Source organism: Apus apus, chromosome 4, assembly GCF_020740795.1.
Source record: "Apus apus isolate bApuApu2 chromosome 4, bApuApu2.pri.cur, whole genome shotgun sequence".
Classification (NCBI taxonomy): Eukaryota; Metazoa; Chordata; class Aves; order Apodiformes; family Apodidae; genus Apus; species Apus apus.
Genome location: NC_067285.1, coordinates 10,791,029 through 10,808,628, shown reverse-complemented (window position 1 = coordinate 10,808,628; position 17,600 = coordinate 10,791,029). Strand labels below are relative to the sequence as shown.

Genomic DNA, 17,600 nt, shown 5'->3' with positions numbered 1-17,600 from the left:
TCAACATGAACCAAATTGCTGTGCATCATCTACAGCATGATTCAGTCTCACTGTAATCTGACTCTGTTCTGTTCTAATTCTCCTAGCACTTCTTAAGATGGAGTTTCTATGGTCCAGACCTATTGCTGATGGCAGTAAAAAAAAGAAAATGAGATATTATTGTTGGACCTCTCTGCAAACACAAATATGTCACTGCTTTTCCCTTCCAACACATAAGTCGCCCACTGTCAGACTGACCAAATACTCCACCCTAGAAATAACTATATGAGCCAGATATTCAGGACATTTTCCATTTGATTGCATTTTTTTTTTTTATTTCTTGGAAAGCACTATGTCAGTATCTGTGGGATACTGGACTCAGAAGGAGCAACTCCCTTCCTTAGAACTGGAAAGGCACCCTCTAATCATCTAGAGATTAATAATACAAGTCCCAGACAATGATTTTTAAATTCATGGATGTCACTGTCTCAGTAGACAGTTTATTCCTGGTTTTATGCTGTAGAATTTTTTTTTCTATTATCTATTTGTATGTAGCATTTATATCTGATCTGTCAAGCTCTTAAGCACTGGCAAAGTGAAACTAGGGCTGTTGGCTTGAGGAAAATAAAGGGGTATTCAGTGAATGAAAAACTTTATCAGCCTTTGTGATCACAGAGATCTCTCCAATAGCTTAACAAGGGTCATTTCCTTTGGAGAGGACAGGCTCAGGGACATTCTAGTCCTTGGAGCTTATTTGTAAATACTGGCTTGCATGAAATGCAGGAGCTGGGATGAGGGGGAAATACTCGGGAGCACCTGAAGCTAAAGAAGATCTGCAGTGCATTCAGAGGTTGAAGGAGAGATGTTAATTTTCAGGTGCAGCAGCACACAGCTTGATCCTCCAGCCATTCGCTGCTGCCTGTGTTACTGCCTGTGCAAAGCTGGGAGCATGGTATCTCTAAGGTGAAATAACTCTTCCTAACCCTCTCTGTTTTCTCTGTGTAGATAAGGGAGCAAAACCGATACGACCTGAAGACAGCAGGGCCGCAGTCTCAGCTCCTCGCTGGAATTGTTGTGGATAAAAAGCCAAGCCCAGTGAGTAGGACATAATTAGATGATTTACAAATATTTGGGTTATTTGGCTGCCTGTCTTTAAAACTGGTTCTTTTAGTACTAGATGTTGGATGTGTGATACATTTTATTCACGTTTCATTTTGGAGGTTTAAAATACTAGTTTCAAATGGAGGTGGGAATGGTAAGTTTCCCTGCCATTAAAATGAATGAATTAGGCCCCCTGTCTAAGACCATTGAAGCTAAATACTGATGAGATTTTCAATGTATGGTGCCAAAAATAGTCTTTTCATCAGTCTGTGGAACCATTGCTAAAGGAAATGATTGAGTCCCCAAAATTAATGACTTTAAAAGGCAGAATGGGACAGTGTAATAGGCAGCTTTCATTAGAAACAGGCTTCTTGTTGGAAGGAAGGTTTTACAGCTTCTTACCTGTCCACACTAATCTTTTCTTGCATAGAATACACTTAATTCAAAACAGTACAGATAGCACTAATAAAGTTATCTAACAAATTGTGATTTTTTTGTAATTGGAATTCTATAGTCCTAAACTATCCATGGTTTAGTACATCTATTTTGTCATTTTGGTTTCCAGTATTTTGAGACAACACTGAGTTTGTTTACTTATTTCAGGCAAAAAAAAATATTTTACAAATGAGTTTTCTTTCAACATGAGAATAGATTTAATTTTGTCACTGTGAGATTCATCTCAGAAGAGCTTATCCAGTTAGATTTCTAAGTTGGAGCATGAGCACAGTTACTTTCCTACAAAAAGCATTCCTAGAACTTTGGGCATTTGCAGAAAGTATGGGAAACCTTATTTTTCAATCCCTGTTCTTAAGGGACTTTAATCTCTCTGAAGAGTTTATTAGTCCCTGAAGTGGAAGCTGTTGAGGCAGGTCTCTACCTGGAAGTTGTTCCCCTTGATACAGAAAAACCCCTCAAAAAATTATTGTGCTGCTGCAAAAGGCTGGTGACTTACAGCTCAGTGGTCAGTATTCATTACTGTGTGAATGCCTATTAAATGGGGAAATGTTTGCCTGGATGTGTCTCTGGTTTTTGTCTGTGTTCCCTGCCAATCTGGTGTCACCAAGCATTGGGCAAAAAGAGAGACGTTAACCCTGTATATCTTGCTTGTTTGCTGCTTTTTTTTTTTTTTTTAACTGTTACATTTGTGGTTTTCTCTTTTCCAGCCAATGCAATTTGAAGATGATGAGCATGCACCACCAGCACCACCCAACCCCTTCAGCCATCTCACAGAAAAGGAACTGGAAGAGTACAAGAAAACAGTTGAGCGCAAGCAGCAAGGGTTGGAAGGTCAGTGGTGTCTTTTTAGATGTTGGGGGTTACATTTTAATGATGAGTTCATTTTTAGTTTGAAAATACCTACTGTAAAAAATGTACACTTGTTAATTATTAGTGTCTACCATTGGCAGCTAGTTTAGAATGAATGATTCCTTGAGATGGTAGAAATTTTTGTTAAATGTTGTGGGTTTGTTGTGTTATTTTTTTTACTTTGGTTAGTGCTAAAATGAAAGCAATGACCGGTTTGCAGAGAAATGGTGTTAACAAAAACACACTTTAACAGAATGACTTTTTTTTGTCAGAATCATAGAATGACTTAGGTTGGAAGAGCAAATGAAGGTCATCTTAGTCCAACCTCCTCCTCAAAGTTGATATCAAAGTTAGACCAAGTTGCTCAGGTCTGTGCCCAGCTGAGCAGAAGTTTACTGAGACGTTTGGTCTTGGGTTCTTTCTCTTCTGTTCTCCCAATACACAAGATTTATCTACTTCATTTTTTACATCTTCTTCCAATAGCACTATTCCATAGGGATTTACTAATTCAGTAGTGTTGTGTTGGTTTTTTTAACAGTAACACTTACTATGCATTCTTCTTCACTAATATTGTGTAATTAAACAATTTTATATATCACATTTGGGGCACAGCATAATAACTTGCTATAACAGCAAACTGTGTGACTTATAGCTAGATAAAACCATGGGGCATGCTACTTTGAATGCAACCCTTCCACCCTTTTTTAGTGCTTTGTATTACAGAACTAATATATAATGATTGTTAGCAATATATACAGTGTAAAATTATAATTCTGTAGAGTTTAAACTGTGTGTTAGAACTTCTTGATGTTGTCAGCATGAGCAACACAAATGCTAGCAGAGCTGTAAACCTTGTAGCACTAGCACTGACATTCTTGCTTGATTTTCACTTGTGCATGGCTACTAATTCAAATCTTGTCCTGCAGATGCTGAACAGGAATTATTCTCAGATGACGGTTCATCTGTGTCACAAATTCAGTCACAAACTCAATCCCCGCAAAATGTCCCAGAAAAATTAGAAGGTATTCCATGCAATTTCCATGCAATGCCAATGGCTCTGATAACCTGAGTCATCCACTCTTCTGCTGCATTCTTACACTTGCATGAAGTCAGCTGAGCCCAAAAGACCCTTTGTTACCAAGTCTGGGTGGGATCCCACCCAGAAAACTGCTTTTCGCAATATTTTCTAATACATAATTCTCACAAACAGAAAACAACACAGGACATAACTGAAACTTGGCTATTAAAAAGGTGGAGGAAATAGATAGTTTATTTTTATTTTACTGAAAATGTTAAGATTAGGTTTTTTGCTGAAGACTTTTCCAGCAAAGTCTAAGGCGGCATTTTGAAAGGCTGGTTCTCCGAAGACTTCTGTATGGAATGGCTGTGTTTTCATAAATTAATCTCTTGCAATGAAGTGTAATTCTGAGTTTGCTTGAGACTGTATATTTATGTGCTGTGCAGACTGTAATTTTATATACTATATACAGCTCAAGCTGTACATACACCTGGCAGAGATAAGGGTAGCTTTTTCAGCATGTTTTCCTTTAATGACATTTTCACACTCTTGTCTGCTTACAAGAGTGTAGATAAAGGGGGAGAAAACCCACATCTAGGCACTTTGGGTTTCAATTTTTGGACCACCAACTGTGTTTCAATAGTTTCTTTGCATGACAGTGTACAGAAATAATTGCAAAACTGTCTGTTCTTTCAGAAAATCATGAAGATCTCTATACACAGAGTGCTAACCTAATATCTGTGGAGTTGCCAGTGGTGGTGAACGGCAAGGAAGATGCACACGACGTGGAAGATGATCTCACCAAGAGGGTCAGTCAGTTAACCACTAGTACTGTGGAGAGCGTAGAGATTACAATTAAAAGCTCTGAGAAGATAGAAGAGACCCTGTCCCCTGAAGGGTCACCTTCCAAATCCCCTTCAAAGAAGAAGAAGAAATTCCGCACCCCATCTTTCCTGAAAAAGAGTAAAAAGAAGGAGAAAGTAGAAGTGTAAGTGCAGTTCTGCTGTGAGGAGACATTGCACATTTTTGAACGTGTAAGTTGACCATTAACAGCGTAGCGTTAGGGGTGTGCGGTAACTGGACTTTTAACCTAAACAAAAAGGAACTGGAAGAGGTTTTGCTTTAAAAAAAACCAACCAAACAAAAAAAGCCCTTTTGCGCAAGTTGAAAATTAATTCATCTCTCACTTAACTGTGTCCAAAATTGCTATGAGGGTTGGAAACATTCATTAGTTTCATGTAGAACTACACTGGTAGGTGCTCAATTACCACCATAGCAAGATCAAATACCGTCGCAGCAGCAGCAGCCAGTTCTGCTTGGAGTATTTTGCAGACCTTAAAATTTTCAGTACAGTTCAAGTCTGTATTAAAGTTACTGTAGAGTGATCATACAAGTTCTTAAAACTGCTGTCTCGTTTGGTAACCAGCTCATACATTTTTGTATTGTGATTTTGGTCATAGAATTTATGTTCCTGTACCCCTGTTTGTGTGGGTACATGTTAACAGCACACCTTTGAATCTTTTTTAAGATTAGATCATATAGAAATATTATACACTGGCACATAATATTAGGGGTAAAACTGTGTAGGAGAAAGTTTATCTGGAATTATAAAAAATGTCTAAAGAATTCCATTCTTCAATAACTTTTTTGCCAAATATTTCATTTTAGTGAAATATAATTTTTGAAGACTTCTTTTTTATTCTATCAGTTGGGGAGGGAACCCTTATTTTTCAAGAAAGGGGATTTTATACACTTAACATTGATAATTTAGTTTAACTGGCAAAACAAAAAAGATTTTATATGTTCAAATGTTTGTATACCATTCAGTATAAAGGTATTATAAGCATGTGAACCAAGCATTTAATAGTAGAGTGTATTTCAGAATGCTTGGTTTAGAGTATACTTAAATATAATTCAGGAATCCAGGGACTTAAAACTCAAAGGATAAAAGTGTATGAAATTGAACTGTTTCATACATGTTTTTAAATTACTTGTGAGGTTTTTTTTTCTTTCATGGTATTGCTAATGAAGAAAAATAATCTCATAACATAACCAAATGAAGGAAACAAAACTGTTAAAAGGGAAAGTGAAATAGTGAGAAAATAGGAGGAGACAAGGAAAGTAAAAGTTTGGTGATTATTTTTTTTAAATATATGATATGGATTGTGGGATATTTTTATTAAATCAGCAAAGTGACATTTCCATATTAGATGTTTTACATAATTTGTATGGATTCATGCAGAGTGCAACACTTTTTGTTGTTGTTGTTTTCTTCACTTTCGTTTGAATTGTAAAAGGGTCTCATGAATCTGTGTTGTCCTTTGGATGAACCCAGAGCAAATCAGAGCCTAGTGCCATGGGTAAGGGTGGTACTGCCACTTACTCATTTTTACTGATATTGTCATTTTAGTACTTTTACTGTATTGTAAATACAAACTAAACATAGAAATTAACATAGGGTTTTTCTTCGCTGTGTCAAATTGTCTGTAAATCAGTCATCGCAATAGGAAGTACATTTTAAAGATCCATGTGATTCCCAAATCGCCGGTTGAAATATTATACAATATATAATTGTTAAATATGGCTGGAGAGTGGTTTGGCATGCAAAAATGTTGATTATAGCATGTTTGGGGGCTGGTTAGCTTTGACTGTGTTAAGTGTGATAATACAATGTCAGAATGGAACCTGGAAACAATTTTCTAGCTCTCACTAAATACTGGAATCAGTGTTTTTAATCATAGTGAAAACTTTCTGTTGCTTACTTTGTTTTTTATGTTCTACATTATTTGTGTTGTATTACAACATATGTAGAAACAGTAACCTGTGAACTACGCTTTTCATAACTTTTTTTAAAATATATCTAAATGAATGCAATGTGCATAAATATTTTTTAAAATGCAACCGTGAACTATTTGCACCTTTTGCTAATGCCTCTATTTACTTGCTTTGGCATAAAGAATGAGCCAGCCAACTCTTGTGTCCTGTGGAAAATATATAAATGTTATCTGAAATTGCTCATAGATGTAATGCTAATTAATGTTAAATCACAAATAAACAGTATTTTAAATAGAATGGGCTTTTGTTTAGCAGCCTTTTGTTTATACAGCGCTCTTACATCTCTTGTTTGTAGAAAAGATGCTTTGGTTGTGCACCTAATTTCTCAAGGATTTATTCTGAAGATGGCTTCTTGTTTGTGCTTCTTCCGAACACTATGCAAGAGAAGAGTCTCATCTTATTAGAGAACAGTTGTTTTCTCTATCACAGCTCCTGGAGATGAAAGAGTAGAGACCTGTGGTAAAAGAAGCAGCCTTGTCAGGCAATTGTTTGCACCCCAGTTGAGTTTGTGCTGCAGGCTTTCCTCTCCCAGGCATTTTTTTCCCCATCTTCTTGGTCTGTCTCTTCTGCTCTGCAGTATGGGTTTACATATGACAGCCTGAAACATAGGACTCAAGTGGTTTAAGTGCTGTGTAAGTGCAGAGCAGGGAAATAGCTTGTGGAAGTTAGACACAAGACTTTTTTTTTTTTTTTTTTTTTCCATTTTACAAAGTTTTTTGGTAGGGTAGGCTTTTCTTGCAAAGTTATTCAAAGACATCTGTGTCATGCCCTGCCAGCATATGGTATACCTCCAAGTCTCTGAGCCTGCAGAATTTGCAGTCTTACATTTTTATAGCTATATCAACTCTGAGATGTCTTCAAGGGCTTCAACAAATGTTTGTTTTCATTGTCCTTCCACAAATCACCCTTTTGTTTCTGTTTACAAGAAAGTCAAAATCCAGCCCTCTGAGTCTGGTGTCAGTTTCATGAACTTGTTCCCCATGTGGGAGGATAATTTTGATTCAGCATTTTAAATAAATCTTAACCAAGATTCAAGTAATCTTCTTACTATTAGTCATCTCCAGGAACTTCTACAGCCTGCTTAGTGCTGCACTAACATGAAAGAGGACACTATATCAACAGGGAGGAGCTTACACTGTAAGGCTGAGTGCATCTACTGTTTTCATCTTTGAACTCTCTTTATTCCCAAGAGTGTATGAACCACCACAGACCCATGGTGTTACAAGAAGAATCTTGAGAATCTGCAAGCCAAAGCCTGGAAGCAAAGTAGATGTTCATAACAGACATAACATACATTAAGGCTTAAATCTTGGGAAGTAGTAGCCCCTGAAAAGTAGAACTTCAGAAAGGATCATTGACACAACAGGAAATAATTATTAGGATGTTTAACCCAAGAAAAAGCAATACAGAGAAGAAGCAGAGTATGAGGAATGCTATGAGGAATTATATCAAAGCTACCACCTAAGAGCCCTATTAAGGAAAACAGGATTTTAAAAGCTGTGCATCTTTCTATGCCACTTGTCTATGTATGGCCATCCTAAACCTGTATTGTGATCCAGGTGATCACCTGTTGGCCTCTTCTACAGACTTTCAGCTGTTCTGGACACGAGTGTTATATGGCGAAACAGATTTTGCTTGATTTTCAAAAATTGCAGAACAAGGTATCCTTTAAATCAGGCTTTAGATGCTGCGAGGAGACAGGATGATGTCATGTTGGATGATGTCATGGTGAAGGCTATTGCAGGCCATTTTGACTAAGATTTTCCTGCCTTGCCCATTGAATTGTACACTGCTGAGCATGTAGCACAAACTGGGTGTCCAGTTTGCAAAACTGTTGAGTTTTCACTGTTTCAGCCTGTTGAAACTTCTCAAATAGGATGTACTGCTTAAGGAGCCAAGGACAGGGAAAAAGTGCCACTGTGTCCCAGGCTGGGCATGTGGGTCTGATGGACACTGCTGATGTGAGTGCTGATGTTCCTCCTCTCCCTTCCAGCAAACTGGCAGGGAAATGCAACCCCTAGCCCACGGGTTCCAGTATGTTAAATGAGGTGGAGGACTCGTTGAAAAGCACTAATTAGAACCTGCCTGGCCACGTGTGTGCAGGAGCTGGGGCACAGGCAGCCTGGCCGGGGGCACTGCCTTGTGCACAGCTCCAACAGGACGAGTGGCCTGGCAGGGGAGGCTGAGGGGCATTGGGTGGTGATGGGCACTTCTGACATTGTAGCTGTCACAGAGCCTGTATAAGTTCTTATTTTTGGACACCAGCGGAACGGCTGAACATGCACAGACTCTTAGGAGTCTGCTCTAGAGGAGCAGTAGAAGGCATATCTCCAATACAAAGATTGCTCGGTCCTTTGCAGAATTTCTAATCTCAGCTGCAAAGTCAGCAGCAATGTAGGTTTCTAAGATAAAAGATTTGTCAGGATGTAATGTGGAAAAACTTGTATTTTCTTACAGCCTTGTTCTTTGGAAGTGTTTGATGACATTAGCTTTCCATTTTTATGCACACATGCAGCACATGCAAACACCCCCAAGCAGTTTTCACTTGGACCAGCACACAGCATGGCAACTTTCAGTCAGGTTTGATCAAGTTGTAAGCCACCCGACCAGAACTGGATCACAAAGACTGGTGGGAAAACCCGGTTGCAGCTTATGCCTCCAGCCCTGGTTGTGCACTCTGGCTCTGGTGTTACCCATGGAGGTATTTAATCCTTTAAATACACTGCTACCTCAGCAGTGGTGGTAGCTACATAGGGCAATTATGCTCAGCCAGGGGGAGGAAATAATTCCTTGGAGGAGTTCTCAAAGTCCCTTAGCAACTGATTGCACCTTTCTTCTTTCCGTGTCTGCAGGGAGCAATGTAAATTCAAGCATTCACACTTGGTGAAAGCGTGGCTGAGTCCCGAAGTCAAACGCAGCTTTTGGGAGGTGAAAATTGAAGCGGCCTTTAGATGGCACCAGACTTTCACGGAAGCCATTAACAAAGCTTTCAAAGAAACTATTTCGGTGGAGATTTTGTGGGCTTTCTTCCAGTTCCAGCGCAGCCAGATGAAAGCAGACATCTGGCTGTTGGACTCATTTTGTTTATTGATTCATTTCAAAATCCAGCAATGGAGCAGGCTGTGTGTGGGAGGCAAGACTCCTCTGCTCCCTTCAAGCCTCTTGCAACTAGCTAAGAATATTTTATTATTTTATTTTTGTAAATTCACTCCACTGAGCAGAAGAATAACATTATGGTGTTCAATATTTTCTCTCCAGCAACCTTACCCACAGGCCAGAGAGCTCCCAGCATTTCTGGATGACTGGAGCAGAAGTGACAGGAGACTCCAGTGGAAGGTGCACAGGCCTAAGAAGCCACAGAGCTTTGGATGTCCTGGGGTCAGGTTAGAGCCTTGCTGATCTCCCCCTCGGGTGAGCTGCAGGTGTGTTGAATGAAGAACCAGAAGTCACAGCAGCTGTGTCTCTAGGAAGGTCTGCAGTGAAGGAAGGTATTTAAAAATATTAGAAAAACCTGCTGCTTTGAAAGTTCAACCACACCAGTTTGGAGGGTTGTACTAATTTTTCATCTCTCTTTAAAAGGAAATAGCATGTTTGCTGCTGCCAGCCCCTTTGTGCCTGCTTGCTCCTCAGCAGACAAATTCTGTCAAAGGCACACTTGGCATCTTGATCTTAGCTTCTGAGCTGCACACTGATGGAGGCTGAGGGCAAGGTCCTGGGAAGCATTGCTTCATGCTCACCTTCCTCTTATGCTTTTCTCTAAGTGTCTTCTCATTGTCTTTGTGGGAAACATACTGGGCAAGTTGGACCTTCTTTCTGATTTGTTACACCTGTTTTTCTGTATAAGTCAAACTTGGGAAGCAAAAGACTTAGCTGGGTTTTTTTAACTTTTTGCTGTTAACTGTTGTGCATGGAAAATCAGAGAGGAGGATAAAAAGGGGGGGATGGATATTGATATTATATTTAAAAATTTATATTATAGATGTATAATATAGGAATTTTATTATGTTCTATAGTATTATATTCTCTCTTGCATATAAGGTGGTAAAAGAGGCAGATACTCTGAATTGTCTCCAAGGGAGAAAAAGAGAAGTTTAACTTTAAAAAAGTGGGAGGTGGTGTCTGTGGGTTTCTTACTTGGGATCTGCCTGTAAATTAAGCACATAAAGGAAAAACGATGGCTGGAAGCATTCACAGCATGTGTTTACCAGAACTTCCTTTTCATTCTGTCTTGCCTGACTTTTCTTGTTTCTTCTTCCTATCTCTGCTCAACATTTGCACTGGATCAAACTTGGGGAGATAAAACCAAAGGCAGACATGAAACAGACGCAGGTGTTTTCCCCTCTAGGATCTTTGCTTAGGTGTGATATTAGTGTGTTTGAATCATGTAGGTTCTCAGCTTCAAACTTTAAATCAAGCTGTGTTGTGCCACAGACCCAGTGCTATGGGCAGAACAGGGAAAATACCTGGGGTTATCCTGGCAGAGTCTCAGGTTGCATTTCATACAGGGTCTGACCACCCAGCAGGGTAAGTGCACAGGCTGTGCATTTTGCCATGGATATGGCTATGGTCAGCACTGAGTGACATTTCACCAAACTCCCAGGGAGGTTTTTGTTTTGGACAACTTTGGGACTGGGGAAGCAGGCTGGAAGTACCTGCTGTAAGTGGCACGTGGCTGCCGTGGCCATGCAGGGAAGGGGACGTCCCCTCCCAGCTTTGTGTCCTTGTCTCCCTGGGTTTGGAGGGAGCGTTTCATGTCAGTCCCAGGTGGGATCCTGGAGACAAGCAGAGAGAAACTGACTTGAGAGGTTTTATTCCAGCTCTGCTAGAGCTGCCCAGCCCCACACCTTCCCTGCCCAGAGGAGTCAGGGGCTGCTGAAGGTCTTTCCCAGGGCTCTGCACCTCTCCAGAGGGTGATATCTGGTACCCACCAGTGCCAAAGGATCCTGCACCCTTCTGTCTCACCTACTTCAGTTTCATAATTCCCAGGCACCTTTCCTTTTGTATTTGCAGCAGTGGCTGCAGTGGCTTGGTGTGACCGCCTGCCTATGGACCCTGCTGTAGCATTTGCAAATTTATAATTTTCAAAAGTTATTTTCAAAAACAAAACTTGTGCTCTGGGTCATCAGGACAGGGAGTAGTTAAACTCTGTCAGGAATAACTGAAGTGCTCTGGGGTGGCAGCATTGTCCTGGGCACAGCTCTGAGCAGGAGCCTTCTTGCTCCCCGGCAGACGCTGCCAGCTGGTGCTGGTTTTGACCTTCGGCACGTCAGCTGCTGGCTGCTCTCTGACCTCCTCGTCAGGCACAGCTCTCATCCCTCTGCTCCCAGAGGTGCAGGGGAAGTTCAAACATTGCATAAAATTAGGTGCTTGAATTAACAGCCTGGTCTTTCTCAAAGGGCTGAGCACACTCAGGGGTGCTGGGAGAGCAGCAGAAGAGCAAGTTGCTTGTTCAGCCCTGGGCTTGGTGCATCGAAGCCAAGTAACCCCCCTGTGGGTTTGCTTTGCAGAGGGCTCAGCACCAGCTGCTGAGCTGCAGGGGGGAAAGCAGCCCCTGCAACCCAGCCACGTGGCAATCAGCTGTCACACCTGCAGACCCCACAGGGATCGAGTTTCCTGGTGAGCATCCCCACAGCCGAGCCCTTTCCTTCTCCTCCCTGTCCCCCTAAGGCTGGGGAAAGGGAAGTTGCTGCAGGTGGCTGGTTTTCTGTATCTAGGGAGTTGAGAGCTGCTAATTGACCCTTAATGAACATGCCTCAGTGTTAAGGGTCTCCGAGTGTCATTGGTCGTGCAGGAACACGCTCCTGCATGTCTCCAGGCAGTGCGATAAAGCAGCTGGTGGTACATCACCTCCTTCCTTCTCCCTCTGTCCTAACAGCTGAATAACAGAGGTTCTACAGGCTTTCAAAACTTCATTAAACTTGTATAAACTCAGTCCCCAGCTCTGGCTGCCTGCGAAGGTAGCTTGCTTTTAAAAGACTTCATCTTGAAATCTAGCTGTCACCTGAGGTGGTGGGATGGCCTTGCCTTGCTGTGACACTGTTGCCTGTGTGTTGGTGGCAGTCACTGTGCTGCTCCATGTGCTGATGTGGTTGCCTGCAGGCTCCTTGGGTGTGAAACCCCACTCCCGTGGACACCAAAGTCCAAATATCAAGCTTAAGTAAAGAGAAACTGCAGCTGGTGCCTTGAGAATACTGGAAAATAAATGCATTCAATATGTGCAGTTGCATGTGCATCAGCCACACAAGCAGTGTCACGGCATCTCCCTCTCAGCAAGACCTGCTGAAAGGACTAATTCTTGCTTTTCTCACACTAAAAGACTCCAGCCTGAAGCCCAGATGGGTCATGAAATGGAGGATGTTTTCTGTGCTTCTCTTCATGTGCCACGTGCCAGGTATTGGGACAGAGAAGAGAAGGTGGCAGCAGCTGGTAAGCCTCACTCAGGCTTGGGTATCTGACAGCAGCTCGCAGATCTGCAGCATAAGCAACCTGTGCGAGGAGTTTGTAGTCAAAGCAAGAGCCTGGTGGAGCAGGGAGGATAAATCCAGCCCAGACTCTGCTTTCCCACGTTGGGGGGGGGTGTGTGCAGACATGTACCCAGGCAGGTGCTGTGCTGGGGCCTCAGAGGTGCTCCAAAGGACCAAAGCCTCATCATTTCCTGAGTTTCATCTTTGCTGGGTGCCAAAAATGACCTACAGAAGATGGTGTGAATACACTGCAGCAGCTGCTGTTTATACTCAGTGCTTTGCCCTTGAATGCTGGACATTTCCAGCCCCAATTGTTCTTTATGTGCATGGACAAGATGGAGAAGTTGGCTGTCAAATCCACTCAGCAGAAAGGGAGTGTGGGGCAATAAATCCCTACCAATTTCTTATTCCAGTGACTTTAAACATCCTCCCTCTCTAGCGGGCAGTAGCTAAGTATTGTCAGTACTCACTCCTTCCATCTGGGCAGACAACTCTCTCAAACACCAATACCTATAATTACATATATTATGTATATTTTTATATACATATTACACATGCTAATTATATCTACAGAGGCAGTAAATCATTTACCGTGCCTGGCTTCAGTTTTATTTTAAAGTTAGCAAGAGTCAACATTTAACCAGCATTAGGAATATACTGTATAAATAATTAGAGTTTATTTAGATTTATTCAACAGCTTTTACATCTAGTAAGTAATCACATCCACTTAAGCATTGATCTCCTAGCTGGCATGTAACCTACATGTGATCACTCACCTTCAGCTGGAGCAGCTGGTTCTTCCTGGATTTGTTTAATGAGACCAACTTCTTAAGTGACCTGGAAGACACACATCAGGGAGACTTTGCTCTGCCACAGTTTGGGTAATAGGAGAATTGGGGTGATTTTCTTATAACCGGGTGTTTTGGGCTGAAGTCTGGCTAGATGTCTGCAGCAGCAGCCGCTCCCTGGGGACTGCTGAGCCTTTTACAAAGACTTCAAGAAACAACAATATCCCATCCCTTCATTTACAATGAGCTTCATGCAAACGGGGGACAAGGGAGAGTCTTCTTGGTTACTTTATTATACTGGGCATTTCAGACTTTAAAGCAAGGCACACGTGAAAGCCTTTGCTTTTCCTTTCAGCCTCTTCCTCCAATTCAACCCACGTGCCTGCTGGTGGGACCGCCACAACACGCACACCATCGCGTGCTGCTCAGGGCAGTAAGAGCATCCAATTTGGCTGGAGAGATTAGTGTTTTTTACACAGGGGATCAGCATCTTTATCTGCGTGAAAATAATCTTGTCTGAGCCTTCAACGTGCGGAGGGTTCCTGTGAGCAGGTCAAAGGCTCCCCTGGAGCAGGCCAGGCTCCCAACCAGCACCTCCAGCCCCCTGAACTATATTCACCGGGACTCGATGGAGTGCTCTTACATTTACATCCACCAAGGCTTAAACTTCACACAGGAGAGGATGCTGTGATCTGAGCTGGCTGGTTGTTTCTCCTGGGCTTGTTTTTTTAAAGTGTCACAGGTGATGTGCAGAGAGGCGAAGAGCCAGGAGCACAGCAAACAAGCTGCCCTGGCAGCCTCTGCCTGCTCCTGCCTCTGCTCCTGCCCTCAGGAAACAACACTGGGGCATGACTTGCCACTCTATCACCTGTACACTCCCTCTGCACAAGAGAAGAAACATTAGAAATCAGAGTGTGCAGTAAGTTGCCAACAGCACCCAGATACAGGATGAGCAGGAGCAAGGTTTGCTGCAGCATCACCCACTCTGAACCGAGCTCAGGGCTGCTGCATGGGAACAGGGTCCTGTCCCCACACCCACCCACCAATGGGCACTCCCTTCCACCCAGGGAGGAAACATGCACCGTGGGTGCCATGTGGCCCTTTGTCATGCTTTTGGCTTGGTGAAGCTCTGGGAGAAGCTAGCAAGTATTGTGTGACTGCCCATCAAAGGTACAGCTCTGGACAGGCTGCCCCCAGCAGTGGAGCCATGTCCTGGACCCCCCCCTGGATCCCATGGGGCAAGCCTGTCCCACCGTGCTGACTCCTTTTCCATTTCTGGGTGGGATAGAGGATGCCCACCCCATTGTTCAGAGCCATCCTCCAGACGTTTATAAATAAACCCCATTTCCCTGCTGGCTTTGTGCTTTGGCGCACCCTCAGTTTCCTCCTGTTCCAGAGAATTTCAAACAAACAGCTCCCTTTGGTGGTTGTTGTTTGTTTGCTTCCTCCCAGCCTGTGTCCGAACAGGCGTCAGTGTTGTCCCCCGTGCCCGGGCACACGCCGGGTGCCAGGATGCCGGGCGCCAGGACGAGGTTATCTGACAGTTTCCCATAAATTACCCCGCATCGTAGGGCTGGGCGTTAATATGCAACCTGGTGACGAAGCAGCCAGTTTCACGGCTTCCGCGTGGCATGTCAGCAATGGGAGGAGGATGCTGATGCAGGAGCCTGGTCCCATCCCAGGTAATCTTCCCTCAGCAGGGCGAGGCGGAGCAGCCGGGCGCCTGCCGACCCGCACGCAGAGCAGGCAACTCAGCCCAGTCGTTGCACAGACAGGATCATGCATCCCCCCCATCCTGACAGTACTTAGGGTGTTCATAACCATGTAATTCTCCATTTTTTTTAATGGCAATACTTAATTTCTGAGTGTTTCAAAACTCTCTGTGGGCTGGAAATTTGCACTCCTTTAAAAACCACTCTGACTTACAGTGAGTTTCATGTAAATATTTAAGGAACACTCAAATCCGCCCATGATTGCTGTTGCTGCCTTTCTCTCTGTATCAATACTGGGGATTGCCTGTTTCTGTCTTTTTAATAATAGATGGTTGTATTAGACATGGTCATAAAGGCAGGTCTGTGTCCTGGGCCCGTACAAGGAAGGGCGTGTTTTGCTTTTTCAGCGCTCACGTTGCAAGGGCAGGCTAATTTTTAACTCTCTCCTTCTTGTTTATTTACAGCATCAGGGTGAAATCCCTCTCTCCTGGTCAGAGCCTGGGAGGGCTGAGGTGCTCCGAGTATCACAGTGTTGTAGACCTGGGGTGAGAAGTTATGGCTGAGGGATGAAACTTTCCTTTTTTTATCCTTTTTTTTTTTCCTGTTTCTGCTGAAGGTAAACACCAAGAAACACCAATGGCCCACGTTGGCATTATGGCAGCCCTGCTGCCTCCTAAGCTAAGGACCTGCTGGATTTTTAATTTCTAGCTGGCTGATTCCCAAGCAAGAACAAAGTTGCCATCTTCCATATACTTGCTCACACCACTAAGGTAAAAAAACCAGCTAAGACAGAAATCTTAAAATATCTTCATGCCTGAAATTCAGGAAAAAGAAAAGAAAGCCCAAGACAAGGGATGCACTGAGCTGAAACGACACCATGGACACCCCCTGAGCTGGCACACAGCAGCCCAGCCCTGGTGATGCTGGGGGCATTTACAGCCTCACCCCAGCTTGCTGCAGTGCAGGTGGGTGTCTCCTGTTATTTGAGATTTTCCTTTCTCCTCCCAAAGGCCGAGACATCCCGCCCGTGTCTGGAGCCACCAGCTCCAAAGGGGAGCTGAACCAGAGGGCGAAGTTTCCCCGCTCCGCTGCCTTTCTGTGCACTCTGGGTTTATCTGTATTGTTTGGCCAGCGCCGGCAAATGACACCCTGCCTAATGTGTCGTTAGGGAGAGGCAATTAAATACCAACCCAACGAGTATTGTGGCCAACGTGACTGGGGAGAAACAGCTGCAATCTGCATGGCAGCTGGGAGAGACGGGTGGAAAACATTAACCTTTTTATTTATGTCTTTGCTGTACCCTCCACCGTGTCTGGGTGAAAACTGCGCCGGGCAGGGCTGGGCAGGGCTGGTGCCTGGATCCACTGAGTTGACACCGGTTTGGCTGCAGGCCCTGTGGCCAGCAGTGCCTGCCCTGTGCAGTGCTGGGTGGGCTCTCTGCTGGCTGAGGGACTCTCTGCTTCCACCCTGCAGCCCCCAGCTCTGCCTGTGCCCAGCTGCCCTCCAGCCGTTGCAGTTCCTGCTGGCAGCAACGCTGGTGGCCACGTCCTGTACATCCAAGATACGATTTAGTGCTTCACCTTGGTTGCCCATCACGTCAACCTTGGTTTTCTATGGTGTCTCCTTCAGTGCCTGTGTGCCCCAGGTCCTGGCACCGAGCTTGTGCCAGCACCATCCCACTGTCAGCATCCCATGCTGTCCCAGGTGGAATTTTCTGTCCCCATCCTGCTTCATCTGCCAGGATCCGCAGCATGTTAATTTCTCCCTCTCTCAGCTTCCAAAACTGAATCACACCAAATGTTTTGAAGACAATGAAACCAGTTGCTAATCCCAGGCACCTTAATAAATCCGTTTCTCTGCATTCCCCAGAGGCTGGGAGTGCTCTGAGGAATGGGGCTGTTTCACTGTGGGCTGGAGTGTTTTCTCAGTGTTGGACAAATGCAGGCAGATTTGAACCAGGATCTTTGGAATAGGCCTCCTGCAGGTTCTGAAAACATTTCTGGGTGGATTTAGAGGGGTACCTTTGCAAACAGCATTCCTAAGCACCACTGAAGTGATGCTAGTGGTCCAATAGCTGGAGAAGGTGACAGGAAAATGGGCATTGGAGTCTCTTGGCAGCCATGGATTTGAACTGTCTGGTGTGGACTGAGTCATCTGCTACTGAGTCCAGCAGTCTGAAATACAGAGCAGATAAGTCGTGTTCCTCTCTGCCACCAGCTTTCTGAGAGTCAACACCCTCAGGACTGTAGAGTATTTTGCAAGCCCTGAACGAAGGATGGCCATGGGAATGCCTGGGAAGGGAAACACCCAAAGCAGGGCAAGCGAGACAGTAACACGGAGCAGGCATGTTCCTGCTGAAGGTGCTGTCTGGGCAGCCCTCCCAGGCACCTGCAGTCCT

General features: G+C 43.8%; 1 protein-coding gene across 5 annotated transcripts in view; it reads left to right on the top strand.

Annotated features, from left to right (window-relative positions):
- ADD3 (adducin 3) overlaps positions 1-6,475 on the top strand; it is a 96,142-nt gene extending 89,667 nt beyond the window's left edge. For 4 of the 5 annotated variants that reach the window (XM_051619909.1, XM_051619911.1, XM_051619912.1 and 1 more), the window contains 4 exons: positions 985-1,074; positions 2,244-2,367; positions 3,312-3,407; positions 4,100-6,475. In XM_051619909.1, coding sequence (XP_051475869.1) covers positions 985-1,074; positions 2,244-2,367; positions 3,312-3,407; positions 4,100-4,395 — 606 coding nt within the window. In that variant the 3' untranslated portion in view covers positions 4,396-6,475. The remainder of the gene's footprint in view (positions 1-984; positions 1,075-2,243; positions 2,368-3,311; positions 3,408-4,099) is intronic. The other variant, XM_051619914.1, reaches the window with a different exon arrangement.
- Positions 6,476-17,600: the final 11,125 nt, after the last annotated feature.